Source organism: Haplochromis burtoni, unplaced genomic scaffold, assembly GCF_018398535.1.
Source record: "Haplochromis burtoni strain Fernald_Lab_line unplaced genomic scaffold, NCSU_Asbu1 Contig_109, whole genome shotgun sequence".
Lineage (NCBI taxonomy): Eukaryota > Metazoa > Chordata > Actinopteri > Cichliformes > Cichlidae > Haplochromis > Haplochromis burtoni.
The window spans coordinates 1292736-1317475 of record NW_024582470.1 but is presented as its reverse complement, the minus strand read 5'-3'; the positions used below and the strand labels follow the sequence as shown (position 1 = coordinate 1317475).

General features: G+C 38.2%; 1 protein-coding gene across 4 annotated transcripts in view; it reads right to left on the bottom strand.

The window, feature by feature from the left end:
* Positions 1 to 24740, bottom strand: part of grik1a (glutamate receptor, ionotropic, kainate 1a) — a 39073-nt gene that overhangs the window by 3401 nt on the left and 10932 nt on the right. Inside the window, exons 2-17 of one of the 4 annotated variants that reach the window (XM_005928036.2) lie at positions 24098 to 24265; positions 23444 to 23701; positions 21702 to 21883; positions 21059 to 21112; positions 20676 to 20846; positions 20179 to 20322; positions 17829 to 17936; positions 17503 to 17547; positions 11763 to 11879; positions 11203 to 11406; positions 10603 to 10826; positions 9941 to 10059; positions 8065 to 8282; positions 6415 to 6640; positions 3764 to 4014; positions 2882 to 3050 (exon numbers count right to left, since the gene is read on the bottom strand). In XM_005928036.2, the coding sequence (XP_005928098.1) occupies positions 2925 to 3050; positions 3764 to 4014; positions 6415 to 6640; positions 8065 to 8282; positions 9941 to 10059; positions 10603 to 10826; positions 11203 to 11406; positions 11763 to 11879; positions 17503 to 17547; positions 17829 to 17936; positions 20179 to 20322; positions 20676 to 20846; positions 21059 to 21112; positions 21702 to 21883; positions 23444 to 23701; positions 24098 to 24265 (2615 nt within the window). In that variant the 3' untranslated portion in view covers positions 2882 to 2924. Of the gene's footprint in view, positions 1 to 2118; positions 3051 to 3763; positions 4015 to 6414; positions 6641 to 8064; positions 8283 to 9940; positions 10060 to 10602; positions 10827 to 11202; positions 11407 to 11762; positions 11880 to 17502; positions 17548 to 17828; positions 17937 to 20178; positions 20323 to 20675; positions 20847 to 21058; positions 21113 to 21701; positions 21884 to 23443; positions 23702 to 24097; positions 24266 to 24740 lie in introns of those variants that run through there. The other 3 variants (XM_005928035.3, XM_042223363.1, XM_005928037.3) reach the window with 3 other exon arrangements.

Here is a 24740-nt window from a genome sequence, read left to right as displayed (position 1 = left end):
TCTCTGAAAGAGTTGTGAAACATTTATAAACTCTGTTGTCTCATCATGAAAACCAATTACTGACAGAGATAAAGCACAGTGTCTGCTGTGCATTCTATTGCAGAGAGCTATGGATTTAAAGTATGGTAATCATTTGAAATTATAAAAAAGAAGGCCATCTGAAATGAAAAGCCTCAGGCTTATCTGAATCTGTAGAACAGTACATTGCATTGAACACATTAATCTTCAATCGCAGTTATTTGCCTTTTATTTTGCCCTACTCTGGATGACGTGCTCATGAAATCATAATTCACAGCAGAAAGTCATCCAGTTTTTATCTGCTGAGCTTTACAACATAGAAGAAAACCTTCCTGTTCCATCCTTGGGCTTCGGGCTTCTTGATCTAGTATGGGTTTCCTATGAATACCAGAAAAAACTTCTTCTTTTTTGACCTGAACAACTGACAATTCAAGTTTTTTGGTGACTAGTTGTAAAAACAAAATCGTACCTGATTACAACAACAACAACAAAAAGTTATATTTACTTTACTTGTGAAAACACCAATTTATCACTGGATATGCATACATCAAATACAATGTTCATTCTTGTATAATTTAAGTATCTTATCAATTTACTAAGTAGGTTATAGGATATGCACTTGTTGCATGCACCGACTGTATGCCCTGTAACAGTAGTAAAGTTATTAATTCACAGTAGTAGTTAATATTTGCTTTATCTGACTGAATATTGCATTCACTCTCATACTGCCTTTCAGAGAAGAAAAGGAACATAAGGTCAGTCCAGGGATAAAGTGAAAATTATTTTCCTCTGCAATACCATCCATCATTTCCTCGCTGAGAATTCTCTGCAGTAATATAAGTTATTAATGAAAGGACGACTTTACTTCTGGCCCCGGATTTGTGTCAAGGGACATCTTAACTCAACACATTGTTCAGTCACTGCTATCCTAACCTCAGCCAACCAAACCAGTCTACTAATGAGCTTAATGAGGAGGAAATATTCAAATAAGTTTTCCTATCTTTTGATTTCCCAAAAGGCATTGAGAGTATACACAAAAGTCTACTGAGACTACACTGCCAAAAGAAAGGTTACTTAACCAGAGTGAAGAAAACATCAGTAGGGGAGACCGGGGATAGTTGTAACATTTTTGACATTTCTGTCTGTAAATTGGAGCTCTTTTAAGGTAGTGGATTCAAAATGTAATGCAAAGTATTTACATGTCTCTGCTATTAAATAGTGCAGCTATTTTCTCTGCAGCACAATTACTCATTACATGGTATGGTCTCAAACACAAAGAGTGAAATGTTACAATTAACCCCATAGTCTGGGTTAGTTGTAACATATCCTGGGGTGAAATGTAACGCAATGAAATAAGGATACTGACAAAATCTTAACATGTAATCTTTGTTATTCAACACCTGAATGCACTTAGAGCCATTTATGTAGCTATGTGTGTGTGACAGAATGCAGAAATCTAGCTTTTCCAACCCCTAAAACAAATTATGGAATTTTCAACAACTGAATATTTCATTAATTTTGGTTGGTCTTCCTTGAGTTTGGCCTCATTGGCTCAGTGGGCCTAACCTACAACTCTTGCACCAACTTTTGAACATAACAATGAAGCTGAAAAAATGTAGTTGTGCACCAGTATCGCAATTCCATCGCAATGTCCATGGGAAGAAATACTTTTTTTCATGGCCTTGGTGTGGTTTGCATAGTGCTTCAGAAAGATGAGGAAATCTGTTTCTCGCACCCATCCTGATTTATTTCCACTACCAATACTTCCTACTGCCCATCTCTGACAAAGTGGTCTGCATAACGTATGTGTGGGAGCACAAACATTGGAGGAATTGTGTTGCCAATGTCATTAACCGCATATACAAAGGTGACCAGTGAACCTCTCTCTGCTGATGTCATTGCCCCAACTTGTTTAATATAAGTTAAAGTAATAGTGTGGTAAGTTGTAACATTTGCATTATTGTTACAACTAACCCAGACTTTTGCTTTTGCAAATGACCCAGACTCCTATAGCCATGAACTAGCTAACATTACAGCCAACGGCTAAAACATTAGCACTAAAGACCTACACAGAATATATCCCCATAGACATACAAATAACATGATTTAGGTTTGATGAGTTTAACTGCAAAGCAGATAATGCTATTAAACATTGAAATAAAGTTTTAAAAAAAATTACTATTTATCTTCTTAGATTGTCTGTGTTTGCCAAAATGTGCTAATTTTTCACATGTGATAGAAGAACTGAATTGGGCATGTACAGGATGAATCACATCATTTGAAACTTGGCCCTGATGGGAGAAATTGGAAGTCTTACAACTGACCCACGTTACAACTATCCCCAGTCTCCCCTATAGTGCCACACTTAATGCACATTGTAAAACTAGTTGCTATAATTTAAAGCTATATTGAATTTTTAGGATTTTTAGACTCCACATTACCAAAAATGTGCAACTATTTTGAGTGCTTTCTGGAACGGAGGCTGTATTTTAAGGCTCTAATCATTAATTTGCTCCTTACAGATAAGAAACAGCATACAAATGAGAGGGGAGGGCAAGTCATCACGGAGACACGCCAGCACGATGCCACCTCTGCACAGAAACCACTTGCAAGTACTGTAAACCCAACTACTGAAATTGTACTGTTAAGTTTCAAGAGAACTATATAATTTTATTAAGCTCTGCGTGAGGGAGGGTGGTGGGAGCACTTTGGAAATAAACAAGCACTTTGCAGGTACACGCTGAAGGAAAAAAGGGTCAACTATAGAAATGATTAAGGATTAGGTGACGCTGAAGGTTGAAGGTTTAGCTATGCTGGCATATTTTGGGAACAGTGGCAGGGAGAAGGACACCCGGTTACAAACCTATCAATAAGAGTGAGCATGTGTTGTATTTGTGTTGTCATGGCTACTCAGTGTCATCGCCCAGTAGCCTGCCACTCTCTAGATCTGTAGATAAGGAAGTGCCAGAGGAGGAGGTGGAGCCACGGCGCTGAAACTGACGAGACTGCACCCCATAAAAGAAACAAAATGCCTGATGCAAAGAAAAAAAAGGGATGGATGAGAAAAGATAACACAGAAAAACTTGAAAAAAAAAATTCTGATAATAAATAACAATATGGAAACAACATGAAAGAAAGAAAAATAAGGCAGACTGAAAACATGAATCATGCGCATGGCATTGTTGATCTTTCATGATATAATACTGCCTTTGTTACGTGTGAAATGGTATGCTTTTCTTGAGAAATATATTTGTTACCTCCAAAAAGAAGATTAAAATCATGTGAACTGAAGGATAATCCAGTACTGATATTTGTAGTATATAAAAAAAAACACCCCACACAGACCTTTGTGTTTTATTTGACTACAATTTCTAGTTGTATCAAAACCTAGCATTCACTGTGTCAAAGCAATAAGTCACAAATCATTCTAATGACTGTCTAGCCAAGACACCAGCAGCAATTGCAAATTTTAATTTGAGTAATATCACTCAGATGAGCCATTGATTTCAACAAAAAAACATAACTTCCAACACGCAGAATGAGGAATGAACAAAATTTTGCTCGTTGTCAGTGCATACTTCCAGACGTTAATCACTTCTGCTTTTAAACGATCTACAGAAAAACTAGGTCTCTTCTAAAAAAAGAAAAGAAAAAAAACCCCAACCCTCTACTCAGAGCAAAATGTAACCTTTAATCTGGTCATTTCGCATCATCACACAGCAGTTTATAGCATCACTTCACTTACCTCCTCTATGTCGGCGTTCCTGCGGGCCTTGTAGATGAACTCTCCAATGGCCACGAACACAGAGAGAACCAGACCGGCAGCCAGGACAATGAAGATACCGCCAATGTTTTCCACGCCTAAGGCATTGGCTTCCTTGTTGTCCTCTTCTGGACAGCCGTTTCCTCTCCACCACTTCTCTTTCATCATGTGCAGCTTCCCTTCCTCCTGGAGCTGAAGGATGGCAATGGTCACTTTATCCCTGTAAGGAGAACCTGGTGAGAGGGAGGGTAGAAAAAAGTTTTTAAAGTCAATCTTTACAGTTTACATCACTACATTTATATGCCACTATTTGCTCATTATTATTTGTTGACGAATACCATTATCTAGCATTAAATATCCATGCTATTAAATTGGATATAAATATTTATTGTGTTTTTCTGAAGTAGTATTTTTTTTCAGAAACAGCAACAGTCCCCAGAACTGGAGCCTTACTTTTATGCGACATAAGACTCAGTCATAACCTTGCAGACATAACATGCAAAAAAAATATGTCACATGCAAGTCAAAACATGTCCTGCATGTGCTTCGTCTGCCCTTTTAAAAAAATCATTCCTATGTGATGGGGAGGGCACATTCTCATGTTAAAGCAGAATTTATCTGAGTGATCTAAGTCTGTAATACTAAGTGATGAAGATTATTTTCCACCTGATTCACCATAATTTGATTAGCAGAACAGGAATAATAATAACAATTAGCTGCAACTCCACCCACATGCATGTGAACATGATGGCAGTCACCACTTGCATGAGACTCTGCACATTTTTATTTTATTTTCCTACGCGTTTGAGATGACAAGAAACTAAAAATTCTAAAAACTAAACACTGCCAATATCTTTCTTTCTCCAGCCACTAAATTTGGAAGGTATTTTTTGCGTGCGAGAACAATGTGTCACACCTTTTGGCCTGTGAGAAGTGCTGCAAAAGAGTTGTGTTTAGTTTGCGAAGAAAGAAGGAACATGGCTACAGGCTGCACACAAGATTTCCCAGAATAACTATTTTGTCTGTACTACATTGGGCTTTTCAGGTTGACCAGCTCTGGAAGATGTTAAGGAGACTTTTTTCCTTGTTTGTCCTTTCTGTTGTTGTTTTGCCTTGTTGGAGCTTACATTGCAGTATACAGAGTTTTGTACATTTTTATTGAGTAAAACTAGTCGACAGTCTTTGATATATCCACACACGCGTGTGGCCAATAAACGCTATATATATATATATATATATATATATACCTTATATATATATATATATATACCTTATATATATATATATATATATAAGGTTTAAGAATTCTTAAACAGTATTAAGAACTCTTACACCCTATAATCACTATTTCCTGTTATTTTCTGCATCCCCCCTATTTTCCTACTATACTTCCACACTCATACACAACTTTCACTCCATCAGAGCCTATTGATCAATTGAGAAAAGTGCTGAATGGACTTGTTAGCACAGCTACCTCTGCTCTGAGGGATTTAACCTAAAGCAGTGAGCCGCTCATCTGTGTTTATCTCTTAAGGATGTCTTTAACCTAAACCTGACCATGTACTGAGTCCCCATGCTCTGAAAAAAACATCCTACCAAACACACTAAACCACTACTCTCCACTACAACAGCAAAAAAGTATTTAGAGAGACTGGTCCTGGTCTGGCCTTCCTAGATAATGCTTTGTCATTTCTCTTGCTTTTACCACTCTATGCACATCTCATTTTTGTGCTTTTTTGGCCAGCAAGGAAGTAAAACTGAATTCAGAGAAATAATAGGTCAACATCAAACTGGACTGGATTAGAAAAATCCTGTACAAGAACAGTTAATGCCAACTTAACTACCCAGGGAGGCTTTCTGTTTATTGGCCCTCTCTGTCATACTATGCTACAGATGCTCCTCCATTCTGTGGTGGCCTTTAATATTTTCAACAATGCAGAATGTTTTCTACAGGAGCAGCAGGGTGAAAATTAACAGGCTTGTCAGGTTGGCTTGCTGTTATCAAATAAGCCTGAATCTCTGACGGAGGGTTTCAAACCTACATCAGTTGCAATACCTTTGCATCTTGATAAGAGAAGAGAAGAAAGAGAGATATATATTAAGTATTGCTTGAGTAAACATCCAACAGTCCTGACATCAAGTGCAGAGGTTGACCTGCTTCCAGTTCAAATTCTAACAAACTGGCCTAAAGCCTTACAGCTGGCAGAGCTTTCTGATGGAAGGGTATTTGCATTTTGAGGATAAAGGGTCGCTGCTCTGCACTTGAACTCCTGAGAAAAATATGCAAATTCCTAATGAAATAAAAATTTCTATCTCTCATGCAAAACATTCATTTACAGACGTTTCTATAAAAAATATTTTCAAGTAAAATAAGACCACCAGGATCTTTTAATCAGAATTTAATTTGTTGTGCTTGAAGATATGCAGTAATTGTCTATGGCTTGCTTTAATTGATATATTTATTTAATAAGAAATGAGTCTTGCTGCAGTGAAATATGTCAAACACAAGGAGTTCTCAATTCAAAATATGTGACTCTACATGACTTTTTTCTTTACTTTTTCAGGGGCTTTTCATTCGGAGCTAGGTGACAAAGATGATGTTGAGGCATAAACATCTTTCTTGTTCATCCTACCAATAGGTGTTCCTACTCCATAGCCCTTGGAGTCTATGAGACCCCCAATCTGTGTGAGGTTGCAGTTCCTCTGGCTGATGTACTCGATGCTGGTGGACTCCATCAGCATGGCGTAGTCTGTTGTCAAGACGCGGGTGATACCTTCTCTGTTGTTCTTAACCAAAGCGGTGTTCTTCCTGCTGCTCATAAAGGCCCACATCTTTTCATAAGTGGAGATCTTTGATTTCTAAGGAGCAAAGCAGCCAAAAGTTAATAAGAAGTGTACAGTGTTTAAAATAGACTTTGTGCGTTCATGTCTACACAAGCGCAGTTATATGTGCTTAACTGGATTTCAACGCTTCCATAAATGCATACAAGTTTAACAAGCAAGCTGTGTGGGACTGTGTTTCAGCGGGAGTCTCAGTCGATGTGTGTGAGTGTGTGTTTCGCTTTGCTCAGTCAGAGAAAATGGGACAGCTGTGTTCTAAATCTCCTCCAGCTGATTCAATTTGTTCAAGCCATCAACACAGCCTGCTTCTTCCTATCGAGGCAGCCATAATCACTGGCTGCAATCTGGGAGGATAAAGCCGTGCATGGATCACCCCTGCTGAGCCACAGGAGGCACAGAGCGAGGGTAGCTGTGAGGCAAGGAAGTGACAGCCCACCCAAGGACACTAGTACACTAATGCATTATATAATAGGAACTCACAAATTACCGTATACTTCAACACAGACACTCCCAAATTCTCGATATGCATCTTCTCCATTTCCCATCATACAATCCTTCTTGATGGATTCACATCACCAGCCATGAAAGAATTTATTTATTTATTTTTATTTATTTTCATTATAACAGAATTTTGGCAAAAATGCAGGATGATACAGGAAGGAAAGGAAATTATATGATTTTAAGAAGTATCTGTTCCCGTGAATTATGTTGAGAAACTGTAATAAACTCATTTTGACAAAGGTAAATTACAAATTTAGTGTTGAGGCACTAAGGCTATGCCCAATGGCTGATGTTAATTTTGGTTGGTACTGTGACTCCTGAGTTATGTATTTAAATATATTAAAACCTCATAGTTTTAAGAAAGATGAAATATTGCTATGGATGTTATTGCTATGGGGTGAACTGTCACCCCATAGCAATAACATCCTGGGTTTGAATCCACCAACCAGCTGACGATCTTCTCTGGGGATTCTTGCCTCCTCCCACAATCTACAGACATGCTCATTAGGATAACTGGCAATAGATACGAATGGTTCTTTGTCTCCCTGTGATTAACCAACAGTGACCTGTCCTGGGTATATCCTGCTTTTTGCACAGTTGGTATAGCCTGCTGCCCGCATGTAACCCCGAATTGGAGAGAAATGGAAAAAAATAAATGGATGGACAAACAGCCTTTTGCAAGCACTTAGTTTTACTGAAAGATAACAAAACATTTTCTTAAAGGATGCAAAAATCAAATATCTATGGTTTGCATTCAGTGTGAAAAATCACTTTCCTCTCCAGCAGCATTACCACATATTCAGTTCGTCACCATGGAAAACATATAGCTTAATATAAACATAAAGAGAGAGAAAAGCCCTTGAAAGACAGATTATATAATGTAATACGTATTGCGTCACATATTTCTAAAAGCCTCATACTAGACACTACAGCAGGTTTACCTTGAAAAAAGTCATAGTGGATCCATCCCTAACTGCACCATATTCAATCCTGGTCTGCTTTGCCAGGTCATCTGCTGAGTCGATGGGTGCGTCCATTCGTTCCACTGTGAGGAAGGCTGCCAAGTTGGCCGTATAGGATGAGATGATGATCAAGGTAAAAAACCACCAGATGCCACCAACTATACGTGTGGATAGAGCTTTAGGCATCAACTCTGAGCCTGGAAGCACGGAAAACAGAACCAAGGGGTTAAGAACGAGCACATGTGGTAAAGGTTTAAGAAAGGGAGAGTGAGAAACATGTTGATAATGCAGGAATCTATTTGTTAATATCAGAATAGTGAAACTAGAATAATAATAGGTGTTGTTTGCATGTTTAAAAGATGGGAGAAACCGATTTACATTGTTCTTAATCGCAATATTTTTTCTTAATCCTAATTGTGAGATTCACAGTAAATACAATGGTACACTTTAGAAGATCTGACAAAGGAAAGCTGAAAGTAAAGAAAATGTAGCAGCACATGTAAAAAGTAATGAAGGGCAACACCTAAGCACCAAAATAAGCAAAGTGCTTTATATTTTTATTTGAAGGAAATTGGGGAAAACATATTCAGATAACTGGAGAATACATTTGCCACTTTTAGGGTTTGAGGTTTGGATTCATCTGTGCTCATTTTTTTATTCACTCTGAGTGAAAAGAATCCCTAAATGTGCTTCTAGAGAAGAACCCACAGCATCAAAAAGCTCATATGCAGAATACAGTGCATATGCAGCTTACAGTGCGGAGAGTATAAAACCTGCCTGAGCTTGTTTTTTGATAAATGCTGAAAGGGAATCAGTGCAGCAGGAGACATGTAATTAAAGCTTTATCGGCAATCTGATTTACAGATAAGAAAATAAACCAACATTGAAATTTGCACGAATCCAAAATGAGCCCCACTTGCTCATCTCTTCATTTTCTGCCTTTCTAAAGAGCTAACAAATTACACACATAGCTTACTGATAGTTACACTTGGCTTGCACTCGGTTGATATTGTCAGTAGGTTTGCTGACCACTCAATCAGGCACGTCAGACTTTGCCTGCCCAAATCTCCTGCCTTTAGAGAGATAAAGTCTCTATGATGTGCAACATAATTCTTATAATAGGGTTTGGATGCAATTCATGTGAACTGGAGCCAGGATACATGGAAAGGGCATTCAAAGAAAATAGGAGGAAAATATTGATGTTTGGCATTAAACAGCTCACAGCCGAGCCAATGTGCAGGGTTTTCATTTACTGTAGCTCTGCAGTAAGACCCCAGTTTTTTCTGCTTCTATTAGTAAAGTTTTAACTTTTTAAACAATAGCATTTTTGGTTTGTGTGTGTTTGTGTCCTAACCTGATAAATTTAAATCAAACATTTAACTGATGTTTCTTGTTATGTTCACCATCGTTGTGCTAACTGTCTGTCTGCTGTGTGCTGCTGGGTACATAGTGTACAAAGAGTGAGATCAAATCTGTCTGAGCTGAAAACCATATTTTAAAAAAGAATTTAAGAAGGCACAAATATTTTTAGGTTATTATTTTTTGGGGGGAAAACAAAGCCACTGCAGAACTACCAAAAACTGCAGTGAAGGTTGTTTCCAAAGTGAGTCAATGATTATAGAGCCCCAAATGAATAATATCCAGGTGGCCTCCGATTTGATCTGACTGCAGGGACACACTAATCGTATAAAAATTTTAAAGCACACACATGTTGGTAAATGCACGTTTTGCCAGGTGTCTGAACAGAAACACGTTCTTCATGATTGTCAAAGACACCGTACATACCAAAGCATTTTGTTAATTTGACAGTCAACATACAATTTCATCAACCGACTATATAAAAATCAGAGTTTACTTTGCCGCATCAGCGCTCCAACTCCAAACCAGAAACTGTTGAGTAAAGTGAAATTGTTCTGAATTAGAGTCGAGGACGGGTTGCACGGGTGTGGGTTGTACCACTCGTAAGGAGTAAACCTGCAAGACAACGACAGAAAGGAAGCGAGATTAAAAGAAGTATGGAACCAGTGTGCTGCAGGTAATCATAATTCAGTCATGCAGTTCACATTAAAACAGGCTTCCATTAGTGCTTCAGTGCAATCTGCACTTTCACAGAATGCAAAACATGCGTTTTGAGTCTCACATTTTCATTGTCACTTACAGGTTGCAAGGTGCAACCAGCTGGCAGATTTCTTTTTCGTACCACCGTAGAAAAAGGTGGAGAGTTTGCAATTACTCCCAGCTACTTAACAGCCACAATCAAATCCACTCTGGCAGCTGATGGCTAAAAGCACACTCTCCGTTATTTCTGAGTAGCAGAAATTTGCTAAAATATAGCCGAGCCAAAACATCACAGCTGATTTGTGATTCTTGTCAGGCTCGCCCACTTTTTATTGTTCTAAAAAGCTCTGTGGTGGCATTCCTTAGTAACCAAAGAAGAGTGTGGCAGAGCTGAGCTGGGGCTTTGGACAGTTCATCACACCTCAGCTCGTCCCCTCAAGCATCAGTGCATCCTCTCACCTGGCAATCACAAAGAGGACGCAGCTGACCCCTGTGCAGGCCAGCAGCACGTACATCCAGATGTCCGGAGACAGGGGATTAAGAAATGAGAACACGCCTGGATTGGTGCCGTTAGGTTTCCGGTACAAGATACTGATGCCTAAGGTCATGAAGGGCTTGGAGAAGTCGATAACTTTCTCTCTGACATAGGTGATGGTTAAGGGAGCCACGGCAAGGTCTGCAACCTAAAAAACACCAAACAAAAGTAACTCACTGCAGGTAAAGTGAGCACTGTTCAAGGGCTCTCATCGGTGCATCAGTATTCACATGATGAATACACCTCGTTAAAAGATTTTCTTTACTTGAGAAAACTGTTAGAAAGCAATGTAATATTTATTTATAGCTCATAACTCTGGTCAGATAGCTTTGTTTTTGTTAGAAGCCTTGTTAATATAGTCAGAGGGAGCATTGATTTTTATCAAAGAAAGAAGCTTGTACTGGTCTTTAAACAAGGCCTGCAAACAGGCTTGAATGAAATCTGTGAATTCAACCGTGGAAAACGTTACTCTACTTTATTTCCCAATTTAATTTGAGGGGTTTACACTTTATCTAGTAACTCACATGGTCGATCAGCTCCCGGACCATCCCGTTCCACTCTCCTTTATCATTCTGGGCTCCATATTTCCCATCAGCCACCAGTCTGACTTCATACGTAAAACCCAAGATGTTTGAGAGCTCCTTCAAAAGGTCCAGACAGTAGCCTTCGTAGCGATCATTCCCAACCAGCTCCTTGTCTGACTTTCTCAACATCACGTAAGGATTTTCCTGTGTAAAACAAAACAATGTATTTATCTTTTTATGGTATATTCTTTATTCTGACCCTTTTTTATGCTTAGTATCCTAAATGAACTAGCTTTGTTATTTTAGCTTGAAGATCCTTTGCATGAGCACGTGCAAATTATTTTATGGACGGGATTAATAAAGAATCGGCTTCGCTCTGTGCTGACAAAACGAGACAAAAACTGTGCAGCCACATCTCCTAAACACCACTTTCCGTCTTTGTATCCTTCTCCTTTTTCATTGCATTCCCATCTATTGTTCCCCCTATCTACATTAACCATATCTCACATGTGCTTCCCTTCTTCTTTCTATGCTGTCCTCTGTTTAACCTTCCTACTCACCAGTATTGTGGTGACAATGAGAGTCCTGTTAGCCAGAGAGTCTGTCACATTGTTATTCTTGTCTCGCCTGGACTCCTCCGTCAGGTTCATCCCCCTGTACGAGTTCCACACAGCAATCTGCAAAAGCAAACAGGGCTTCAGAATTATTGAACCACATTTGCTCCTTTGATCAAACACAGGATGTTACATTTGACACCTTCTGGAGTCTCTGTGTAAGACTGTTTTGCAGCGTATAGACCTTTACTTCTGTTTAAGCTTTAAACAACGCTGCGTTTTTATGATCACCTGTGCAGGAAAATAAGCTGACTGATTACTCCACTTATTTCAGAAAAATAAAGAGTAACGAAGTTGATTTAATCTCCAGATCTTAATGGGAAAATAGAACTTGCTCTGACACACCGCATATTAATCATATTTTCTGATTCGCCGAACAGAAAAATGAAAAAGAAGTATAAAGGTTTAAAGACCTGACACTGCCTCCTTTTCAACTTTCTGCTTCATTCAATATTCTACAGCCTTTCCCTTTGCTGAGCTTTGCTCTGATGATTTTGGGCAAAGAGCTAAAAAATGTAATTTTATATACAGCAAATATGAAACTGGAGGAGCAGTTTGGACCAAACAGATTTTGAGTACAACAATTTCATTATGACAATTATTGGATCAGTTAGCACTCGTATTTGAGTAGCATCCAGTGATGTGCAAAAGTCTTGAGCCACCCCTCATTTCTTTGTATTTTGCAACCTAGATGCTTGACTTTTGAGCAGTTTTTTATAAAAGGTGGTCTTGAGGAATAGTTCTCCAGGCTTTCTGAGGGTCTTTTAAAGTTTCTTTGGACATTGGCTGCTTTTTCACTCATTTTCAGTGCAGTCCCTGTACCGGACTGTTTTTAGATAAATTATTTTTGTTGTTGGTTTATCCACTTAACACTGACCTATAAATCATTCAAACATTAAAAATGACACCTAACTCAAGGGATGAACCAGTGTTGTGCATACACATAGCATACATATGAGCAAAGAACCCATTTTAAATTATATCTTTAGACGCCATCAGCTTGTTGCAAAAACATACCATTTGTTTCCATTTCTTATGTTTAGCTACAAAAATGCTAAAGATAACACAGTTTGAAAGATATAAAATAGTATTTTTCCAACAACTTGATTCTCAAAAAGCTATCAGATGAAAAAGGAGAAGACAAAAGAAGATGTGGCAGACCGAGGAGCTTTCCACAGAAGATGAGCATTATTTCTTCCCTTAAATAATAGGAAAAGAAATCCAGCTAAGACCTGACACAGGACCTGAGAGATCCATCTGGGTCCCCATTTGATCCATATACTGTTCATTTTCCAGCATGACAATGATTCATGCTGAGAGATGAAGCCATGCCGTAAAATCAAAACTGGATAGAAAAACACACAATGGAGCACTATCGGTTATGGATTGGCCTCCCCAGAGCTCGGACCTCAACATTATTAAAGCAGTGTGGGATCATGTTGACAGAGAACAGAATAAAGTGCAGCATCCAAGGAACTCTGAATATCTATAATGGAGCCTGGAGAACTATTCCTTAAGACTACTTCAAAAAATTACAGCGCTTTCCTAAGAGAGTTCAGGCTGCGTGTTGAAGAATAAAGGTGGTCGTATCAAGAATTGATTTTTAAGTTTGGGAGAACTATAAAAACGCTGGTCCTGTTTTATTTCCATGTTTGAACATGTTTCAATACAAAGAACATAAAGGAATGTGGGATGGATCAAGACCTTTGCACAGTACTGAATATGTTACTGAAATACTTCCTTTACTTTAACCTGAAATAACTGCTGCTGACAGCAAAAGGGAAGCCCAGTTTAAATATATAAATATATAATACTGAATAGTAGAACTACAGTGCAAACGTGTTACAACAATACCATCCAGTAACTGCTAAACAATTTATTTTTCTCCATGTTGTCATTTTAACAATGAGCTGAAACAATTAGTTGACTAGCAGCGTGACAAAAAAGTCATTTTTAATTAAAATGAACAATTATGCTTCATCTCAGATAAAAAAACAAAAACAATAAGAATTGTTGGGATTTTTTTTTTGTCTTTTTTATTTATGTGATCATGAAATTAAATGATGAAAAGCATTACATGAAAAGACATCTGAGGATATTACGCTGGGCTTTGGGAAATTATTTTTGCATTGATTTGGATTTATTACATTTCTGACCATTTTTTTCTAATAACTACAAAAAAATAATATCAAAAACCAAACATTAATTTTAAAAAAATTCAGTTAGTAAACTTAAATAAGTAGTGGAGAAAGGGAAATTACACCAGCAGTCAAGAGAAAAAGAAGGGTAGATAGGGTTGGGAGGAAGAGAGGACAACATGGTAACTGTGAATGAGATTGTCTTAATCATCAGACCAGGCGGCATAATCCAGACAGTTATCAGATTACAACAGATGTCTGGCAGCTGGATTTTTTTTAACCTTTCAACTCCCTTTGCTTTAACAAAGGTCATGACAGGTCTGGAATGAAGCTAAGAACATTAAATTATTAGGCCTTATTGTTAATAGAACTAAAGTAAGTGCCAGATAAGCTTTTCTCCTCTGGCGAGTCATTCTGTGAACAAAAATGTGCCTTTTAGTATTTTTATTCAGAAACAATGCCCTCTCCATTCATTCACTGCCTAAGAGGATGAAGAGAAGTGAACGCATCAGTACCTCTCATTAAACTGAGCTCTGCAGAAGGTACAGTCTTATTTTTACAATTTATTTTTCTGAAAATGGCTGGGTGGGATTACCTATTCCAAAAGATGAAATGCTTTTCACTCTTCATTACACTCTGTCTTATTCTGTTAACCAAGTCCGACTGATGGAAAATGTGTTCACTTATAACCTCGCTAAAAGCACTCCATATCTCCACCGAGTTACTTTTTGCAAGGGACCATAAATCTGTCTTATCTGTGGACACTGCAGATGAGGAACACTGTGAGTGGGGATGGATTGAATTAATTGCATTGTCCTCAATCTCAAAGATAATTTGTCAGAGTGAGAATATTAAAGATGTGGAGAGTATTTTGGTCTAAAATTGTTTGGTCTTGCATCATTTAGCTTGCGTTACATGCTGTTGTAGAGGGCTGCTTCTCCTCTGTCGAATATCAACAGTATGATTGCACAGTTTGAAGTTTAGGTAAAAGAGCAATCGAGCCAAGTCAATGAAATTAATCCTAAAATATAGCCTAGGACATCCGTACCGCATGCAGCCAGCATCTTTAAAACCCCCGAGTCATGGATTTTCTGTGTATAGCCTTGCAATTTTATCGTGTACACCAGAGGAGCTCCCAACAACTAAGTGTGCTATAAAAACTGACATGAATTGGCTCATATATGCTGTGAGGAAAATGTTATCTGTGAATCCTAACGCTCATCCTCATCCAGAACCAAATCAGAGTGGAAAACCGTTACCACAGACTTAGTAAGCCAGGCCAAGAAAGCTGAGGAGAAAAAAATATATATTTTCAGGAAGTCAACAACTTTAAAAAAAAATACTTTTTTTTCCTCAAGAGACTTTCACTTTGTTTTGTCTCATCATCCTCTTCAGAGTGTATTTAACACTCCAGTGCCCAAGAACTAACACAACTGCAACGGACTGATAATTCATTTTTTATTACCATAAAGCCAGGCAATTTATGTGATGTGCTTACTATATAGTGGCATTTCCTCTGAGGTGAGGCTTTTGAGGACTGAAGGTATTGAATGGAATTAAAATTACAAATAAATCAGAGCTTTTGCAAATTGACACTTCCTGCCTGCCTACATACCTGTCTGACAACTGAGACAGACGCAGGTGCTATGAATGAATCGAACATTCGCTCTTTCAATCATCAAAGCATTGCTTTTGCATAATTGCTGTTAAAATTTAATTTAATTTAAACTAGAAAGGAATCTGAATGGAGTTATGAAGTTGATTTGTTGTATGATCAGTGCACCGGAGGGTGTTATAACTCTGCTCTTTGTGCCAATCAAAGGCCAGGAAAGTAAATCTACTCCTTTTATAGATTTAAAGTTTTTAAACTTGCGATGAGGTGTTGCTTATGCTTATCAGATTCTTTTTGGTACAAATAAATCTAAAGGTATTTGGACAATGGCACATTTTGTGTTTTCGCCTCTGTAGAGCACCACAGTGGAGTGCAGACTTTGAGCTTCAATTCAAGAAGTTTAACCAAAGTATTGCATTAGCTGTTTAGGAATTACAGCCATTTTTATACATTGTGTCCCATGTTCAGAAACTGAAACCTAATTGGACAAATGACAACCCAGTCTCATGACCAGGTGAGGTCTGTTCCCTCATTGTTCCATGACAAGTTAAAAATCTAGAGTTGATTCAAAGTGCTTCACTTGTATTTGGTAACTGATCACTTGAACTCTCAATATGAGGTCCAAAGATGTGTTAATGCAAGTGAAGTGAAGGAGTCCATCATTTGGCTGAAAAAACATTGCAAACATAGCAAAAACTTAACGAGTGGTCAAATTAACAACCTGGTATATTCTTAAAAAGAAGGCACTGACAAGCTACACCAAAAGCCCCGAAAGACCACCAAAGACTACTAAAGTGGATCATAGCATAAATCTTTCCAAGATTAAGAAAAATCCCTTCACAACATCAAACCAAGTCAAAAACACCCTAAAGGGTGGTAGGTATAACATTACATACACGGGCTTTACAAAAAGGTGCAAACCATCTATGACACTCAAGAGCAAGACGACCAGATTAGGCTTTGCAAGAAAACATCTAAAGGGGCCTGCACAGCTGTGAAACAAATTATTTGGACAAATAAAACAAAGATGTATTTATACCAGAATGATGGGAAGAGAAAAATAGCTTCCCGCTACTGCCAAGTGCTTGCTCATAGGGGATGATATAATTATTGGCATTTCTTTCGTTTAAATATTGTAGGGTCTTTACAATATAAAGCTCCTTGAGCAGCTGCTGTTGTGAATTGGGCCTATAGAAATAAAGCTGAATTGAATTCTAGATTTTAGGCAATTGTTGATTGCAAATGATTTTCATCCAGATGTTAGAAACAACCTTTATATTTACAGTTATGTTGGTTTGTTCAATTATATTTAATCTTTCTAAAATGAAGGGACTATGTATAAAAACAGTTTTAATCACTAAATTTTTAATTCAATATTTTTGTTAAACCTCTTGAATTAAAGCTTAAAGTTTGCACTTTGAATATGTGATTTAGAGTCCTCTTTAGTGGTGTTCAGAAGAAAAATTTCAGTAAATATCATTTTTCAAAAACATGTGGCCATTATTGAGTGTAACCTGCATGATTTCCATTAAAGTACGTATGAAGGCAATCTAATAGCGAAGCAAATTATAGCTTAGTAGCTGACAGAGAGCTATTTTTATATATTTGCTTACGTCTTTCCTGCCATTAAAGAATGTGAAATTGCAGCACTTACTTCCTAATCCTAATGGAGGTACAGCTATATGCATTTAAACAAAGTAAATTTGTACTTTTTTTCCTGAAAGTTTTGACAAGTGTCAAAGCAATGCCTGCACCCAAACAGGGGAAAAACTGAAACGTCAAACACATGGCATTGCTGCACACAAAATCAGTGAAGAGAGACAAAGTTGACAAGGCAGGGAGCAGCAAGGTGCACGGCATGTAGAGTGAGAGTAGGGCAAACAAGAAGAGGGGGCAAACAACAAAGGCTTCCACCAAACAAGGCACTGGCACAAACCTCGATCCACCTTTTCGTGAGGCGGCTTCCGCCCTCCACAACACCCTTCAGGAATTGTGATGAGAGCAACGTGATGCACAGACAGCGTGGAAATTAATAATCAGTTAGTGCAGCATTATTAATATTCATGGCTGGACAATCTAAAACAGCTAGTAAGTGTGTTTTAAAAGGATTTAAGTAAAGAAAACTAAATGACTAATCAGCTCTCGCTCTCGCTCTGTCTCTCATATACACAAACACAAACACATGCCCTAATGGAACGAATAAGCCAGTGCAAAAGCAGCATGAGAGCGTTGTAATTGGCTGTTCCAGGCCTCTGTGCTCACCCTGGCAATGCCGTCCTCTTTGAGGCTGATGATGTCCAAATCAAAGTCTCTCCTCAGGCCATCTGTCTTGTTAAGAACAATGTGCCCTGTCAGTCCATCCCACTGTGCCTACAAAAAGGGGAGAGAGAGAGATTTACGGAGAATTGGAAGACCATCTGAGTTCCTCGTCTATCCAGACCTTTGGAAGTCGGACTCTAGAACAGGCTGCTTGCAGGAGAAGTGAAGGAGGTCCATGCAAGAAGAGAGGAAGCTTGAAGGCTCACGGGATCACAACAAGTGAAGATCAACAGGTTGTATAGTCTCAATACGCATGAAAGCTTTTGTTTAAAATAGCCAAAGCAATTATATGCATAAATTTTTTTTCTCGCTTAATCAAATAAAACCAAAAATATAATACCTTTTTCTGAATATACTTCCTATTGGATGATTCCCTTTGCTTTGCATGTATACCATTCTTTTCTTGTTTGTCCTGATTATTGACAGACTGTGATGGAGGTACATCTGGCACCTCTTTTTTATTAGAGAAGAGAACAAATATAAACCCTACAGCTATAGCACTTCAAATTGAAATGTTAATGGACTGTTCCTTTTTATTTCACAAACATTAAAAATAATTGCACCACATGCAACCATATAATGTGTCGCCTTTTTAGGAACTGTCTGCGAGTCTGTCTTGCAGATCACGTCAAGTGCTGAGATATTTTTAGGGCTGTCTATTAGGAACAACAGGTTTATGATCTACCCACAGATTTGTTCAATCATGGGACTGTAAGAACTGCTCCAAAAGCTTCAGCTTGTGTTTCTAGCAGTAGTTGATGGCGGAGTCTGAGGTCTGTGTTAGATCATTGTCCTGTCAGACAGCCTTGTTTTCATTTCACTTTCTTCACCGACTACACATTTGCATCCAGAATTTACTCAGATTTAGTGGAATCCCTTCTTCCCTCTATCTCTGCACTGTTTCCTGTGCCTCAGGCTGCCTCACAACCCCAAAGCATAATATTTTTGTCCTTCTGACAAATTCTTCTCCCCTTTGTTTTTTCACAAACCTACTTTTGTTGATTGTGGCCAAAGAGCTCACTTTTAACTCCATCTGTCGAAAGCATTTGTCTGCAAAACCACCCCGGCTTACATACGATTTTGTGACATTCTGTGGCAACAGTCATCCCCTGACTTTTGCCGTTTCTAATCTGTCTGCAGATTTCATGCACATTTAACAAAAAACTCTTTTTTAACATCTGTTTGGGGCCAAAATCCACAAAATGTGCATTTTTCTCTGATCTACCCAAACCTTTGCTCTAACTGCATACTAAAAATACAAACTAAGTTAAAGTAAGTTCACTCCACCTTTTACTTATTTATAATGAGAAAAACTGAATACAATCTTTTGATGCATGCCAGAAGTGTAATTTGCTAGCATCATTCAAAGAAATTCAACAAAAAACACACAACTGTAGAAACGGACATGTCTAAAACATTTAAAGTGTGCAATGTGGCTCTTTGTTCTGTGTTTCCTGATTAAAGCTGACTAAGAAAAAAAGTGTTCAGACATGTCAAATAGAAATATGCTCATTTGATCCACAGAAACACACACAATAGCCAGAGGAGAGTGATAACATTTGGGTTAAAGTGCCCAGGATTTGATTTCTGTCACTGAAATAAAAGCTGTGTCCTCATATTCTGTGCTCTCTTGTCAGCAGTGCTTTTTAATTGAGTGTAGTGAGAGAAATATCACTATGGGATTTTTCCCCCCGAAAAGGCTATTATCAAGTGATGAATAGCACATGAGGACAGATGCTTCAAAAAATGAGCAGTGGAAAACAAAATGAAAAGCTGAAGAGGAGAGCCACTAAGATGCTGGGGAAAAAAGAAAAGATAAAGAAAAAGTGTGAGAGAAGGAAGACGGGGGGCATGAAGAGGAAAATATGAGTGAGGCGCCTGAATGATAATGTTCCTTCTCCGTGGCAGGCAACGGTCCTCTGCTGGATTTAAGACTTAAGAGATCAAAACACTCGTGCATCAAAGGCCTCATTTCTGTCTGTAGGCATCAAGTCTGACTGTTGGGCTGAGCCGCACGCTTTAAACTTATAAGTACATAAATACCGTGTATTTTCATGTTGCGAGCTTTCAGAGGCAAAGCGCGGACTGTCAGAAGGGACCTATAAAATATTATATCAGAAGAAATGATCTGACACCCAGTTTTGGTAAATTTTTATGTTTGCATCTGAGGCATCTGTTACAAACATGCATCAAAAATGCATCGTGTTTAGGCTAAAGGCAATTGAAGCTCCTTAAGCCATGCTGCTGATCTTGCATGTTTTTTTAAGTTCCCAACAACTTATCTAACACTGACCTCTTTAAAAAGGTTCATGAAGCGCGGACCAAAGCGCCAAGGCTTGTGGCGGTGACACTGCAGAGAGCTGACGGTCATCTGAGTGGCCCGCTGGGACGCGACAGCAACCATGTACACGGCATCATACATCAAAGCTGCGTCTGTCTGTAGAGGATGTAGTGAGAGAAAGTTGCTTTTTTGTGTAATAAAATTGCACTTAAATGTCAGTTGTAAACAGCTAAACTATGAAACCAAGAGAGCAGGTTTTGCAGATAAAAATGCTCTAAAAACTCTAAATGTTCCTCTGGGAAAATGTGCAAAACATATAATGTTTGGCTATAACGATGAAATGAATATAACTGAGAAAATCAGCATTTCAATTCTTACTAAGCTTACAAAAGCATTACACGTTAGCTCATACTTTTTTGTTTGCAACTGTATGATGCAGCTTATAGAACAGATGTGGCTTCTTGCAGGTGCAGGTGTTTGTTATGTAAAATAACAGCAACAGGGCTTACGGTCATGACTCCATCCATCAGACCACTTTCTTGTTTGGGACCCTGAAGTCTTTCCATGGCCCACCTGTCCATTGTAGATGCGACCCAAGGGTCATCAATGTTCAGCAGTCTAAAACCAGTCATGTTGACCCCGCTATAGCGGTATGGCTCGAGATCCAAGGCATATAAATCCTGCAAGAGATGCAAGATGAAGGTAAAGGTGCAAGATGGCAGGAAGGATGTGCTGTTATGTACAAATGTAAGGACTGGTTCAAGGTGTAACCAGTAAATTTAAAAAGCCAGTTAAAGGAAAAATGAATACGCAGATCTTTATTTTACTTATTTGCCTACTATCACCTTAAAAAACTATAATAAAGCTTCAGCTGTGCATTTTTCTAACTCACCAAAGTTGTAAAGAAAAAATGGTAGTACTCTGTCATCATTCCCATTGATGAAAGCTGCAACAAAGGAAAAAATAAAGTAAGAAAAAGAAACTGCCAAACAATTTTTTTTTTTAAATATCATGACTTCTCCAGTGCTACAGCTAATGTAGGAGCTTGATAACAAAGTAATTTGGCAGGTCATTTCTCTCTTGCACAGCACGTCAAACATATCATGCATTTTCTTTAAGAGTATTCATCAAATTTAACAGTCTTTAGGTATGAATTAAATAGCTGAATTCCCCGAAGCTGAATAAAAAGGACAATAAAAGTTTTTCTAAGTTTCTGTTTCTGTAAGATTGACACCAAAACCTATCTGGATAAAAAAAAGAAACAAATTGATTATTACTTAATAATAGACAATGGATACAGAAACAACACAAGCGAAAAATACAAATGTAGTGTGAGAAACCCAGCAAGTACCAGGACAGCAGAAATGGGTTGTTATTAAATATGCAAGACGATCTCAGCTCTCTGTATGTAGGAATCAGTGCACGGGGCACCGTCCCATCACCTGTCCCCCAAAAGATAAATAAATGTGGTGTAAAATCCGTGGTCTAACCAAATAAACTACTTAAATGAATCTTAGATAAAGTACTGCACAGACCTGCTTAAGGAGCTCAGCAGCCATGCGGTAGGAGCAATCAAAAAGAATAAAAAACTCTTTGTCTTTCTTCAGTTCCTTAAGCAGCGGTCGAGCATCCTGGTTACCCGGCGTCAGCTGGCGGATCTTGATCTTCAAGTTGAACTTTGCTGGCGCTTTGATCAATTCTTGCATCCGCATCAGACCTTTTAAAAAAAGGTAAAAACAGTAAATTATACTTTCCCCCTCATTAATTCTAATTGTTACTTCCTTCTTGTGGTCAGATACAAAACATACACTACATCATTTTAGCTTCTCCCCAGACTGATCGCTATTCTGTTACATAAGCTGGACGCACGCCTTGCTTTCCTGTAGCCTGAACGTGTACATGCACAATAGAGTGTAAATGGGCAGGTGTGTGTTTATGTGACATTTCAGGAAGAATAAATCTTTGTAAAATCTATAAGCTATGACATTTTAGCAACAGAATTTCATATTCTCTGTGTTGTGGGCAGTTGCTGTTTATGGGAAACCGCAGGATGTGGAGGCTATCAGTGTTGTGGTCTGGATGTCTGCAGTTGGAAGTCAGAGGGCAGGAACATTGGCAGCTGTCTGATATGAGGCCCTGGTGCCCTGTCACAGATTGGGTTCACTGGCCAACGCGATGGAGGTGACTTTGTAAGACAGAATTTTATTTTGTAATTACGACCATGACATATGAATATGTTGCCAGGTCCAGAAAACGCCTGCTAGCTCCTTTGACCTCTTATCCCTCTCAGTTCTTCACTTTAAATGCCATGCCATTTTAAGGTTGACAACCAGCCTTACAGGAGGAAATAAAATCAAAGATAAAATGCTGTCTTCAGTCAAATATTATTAAAACACTGAACTTGAAACTTAAAATGATGTTTTTTTGTTTTTAAACAAATATCTATATTCATATTTTACAGCTGGATGATAAATGTTTATAGCACTTCTGGTTATTGTCACGTGGTGTAAAAGTTATTTTTCAAAGTCATAATGGAAATAAGATATTGTGAGCGATTAATCACTGAGGTGCAGTCAAGCAGAAACGTCCAGGGCAAAAAAATAAACAAATTACATAAAATACATGCACACATACATAACTCATGGCCCAAGCTCCAAATACTAAAATACTGCAGTTACTCAAACGGACACTTGCAGGTGTTTCCATTAGCAAGGACCATTATGGCAGAATTATAAATATTCATAGTCAGGTGCATACAGGACTTTTGGTCACTAAAGTTATTTGAAAAGCAGTTGTTTTTCTTTTCTTCAAACTCACCAATTATATAAAGTATTTGTATCATATATCAGTATTAGGGAGTGGCTGCAATGACTTAGCACACTTAGTCTCTGCTAATTTGAGTCACTGAACAGTGTAGGTTAGGTTTTTGAGGGTTTTTTGGCTTTTGGCTCTAAAGAATTAGGTGATGATGCCCAAAAAGAGAAAACTGAGAATTTAAAATGGGACTTTGTGCAGCAACAGGTAACATCACAATGACTGTGGCTGTTGTTAGCTCAGTAGAATTGGCTAATCTTCTTCTTGAGCATACTGATTTATTGCATACAGATAAACTGAAAAATAGTGAAATAGCTTTGACAAATTCACTTAATCCAAAACCACCTGACTGTATCTTAAAAGTGCTCTCTTTGACCTTCTTCACATTTGAATCCTTGAAGTAATGTATTAATCAAGTGCTTGTGAATCAATTTTAAAAGCTACAACAGCTAACAGAGCCTACCTGTGCTGTCCTCATAGACCACCGTTAGCTTCCTCCATTTGAAGAACGTAACTACATCCAGGATGGCCCTGGCAATAGCGGTGTACTCCGGATACAGGTTGATGAAAAAGGTGTCTTTGTTGTCCACCGATGGATGTTTCCATCGTGTTTGTATGTGAGGGACTTCCAGAGCATTGCAGATAGATTGAACAGCACTAACCGAGGAGCTGTGAGAGGGGCCAAACACAGCAACCACCCCAAGAGCGAGCTGGTCACACACTAGTGGAAAAAAACAGAACAGCAGAAAAGCAGCTGGATGGATTTGATTGTTGCAATCAGATGATTCTTGATTACAGGTGAAGACTGTTGATGTGCTTCCAAATTCAAGTGTTAAAATGGTTATGTAATTTAAAGGGATAGCATTAGACTTTGATTTAAAAAGTAAGTTGTCTTCCAGCTACAGGACAGAATTATAGCTTGCTATTATTTTCATTGTGATCACAAGTAAATGGTCAAAAAAACATGTCCGTCTTAACCAGATTCTTAACCAGAAGCTAGTGGTTCTTTATGTGCTTGATAAATACTGAATCTACCAGTAACGTTTCATTTTTGGATTTTGTGGAAAACGTATGCATTTAAACTAGTTAAAGTCAGCGTTTTAGAAAAACTCCCTACCTCTCCTGGAAGCCTCAAAGCCATCAAAGAGGTTGATCCTCTGAATGTCATAGGTAAGAGTGGTGTTGGGCATCAGGGTCTTGTTGCGGTTTATGTTGTTAACAGCAAACTTGAAGGCCAGCTCGTCCGTACTCACTAACTCGCTCTCTCGGGTCTCAAAAATCCCACCTGAACATTGAGACAGACGAGAAGGTTAAAAAGAAATCATTTGTGTTGAGATCAGGAGACAGCTGCAAAAGACCGCACCTAGTGCATACGTGTTCTGCAACAAACCACTTTTACTGCACTGAGTTTCACTTTATTTTACTTGATCAAACATAGGAAACCACCACCAGAGGAGCAAACATCATGACCTCAGTCAGCAGCTGAAGTGAATTAAAGTCAAGATGTGCTTTGTTCTCGGTAACAGCTTCATTAAAGATGTTATATAGATGAGATGCAATGCCAGTAGGACTAGAAAAAACAATTTTGGCATTATAAGCACTTAATAACATTATCATCACAATATTATCAGCTTTTCAAGCTGTTAAAAATGTTAATAAGTCATTAATATTCATCCAGTCTTGGTAGTAGAAGATAGGATAATAACAATAATAATAATAATAATAATAATAATAATAATAATAATAATAATAATAATAAT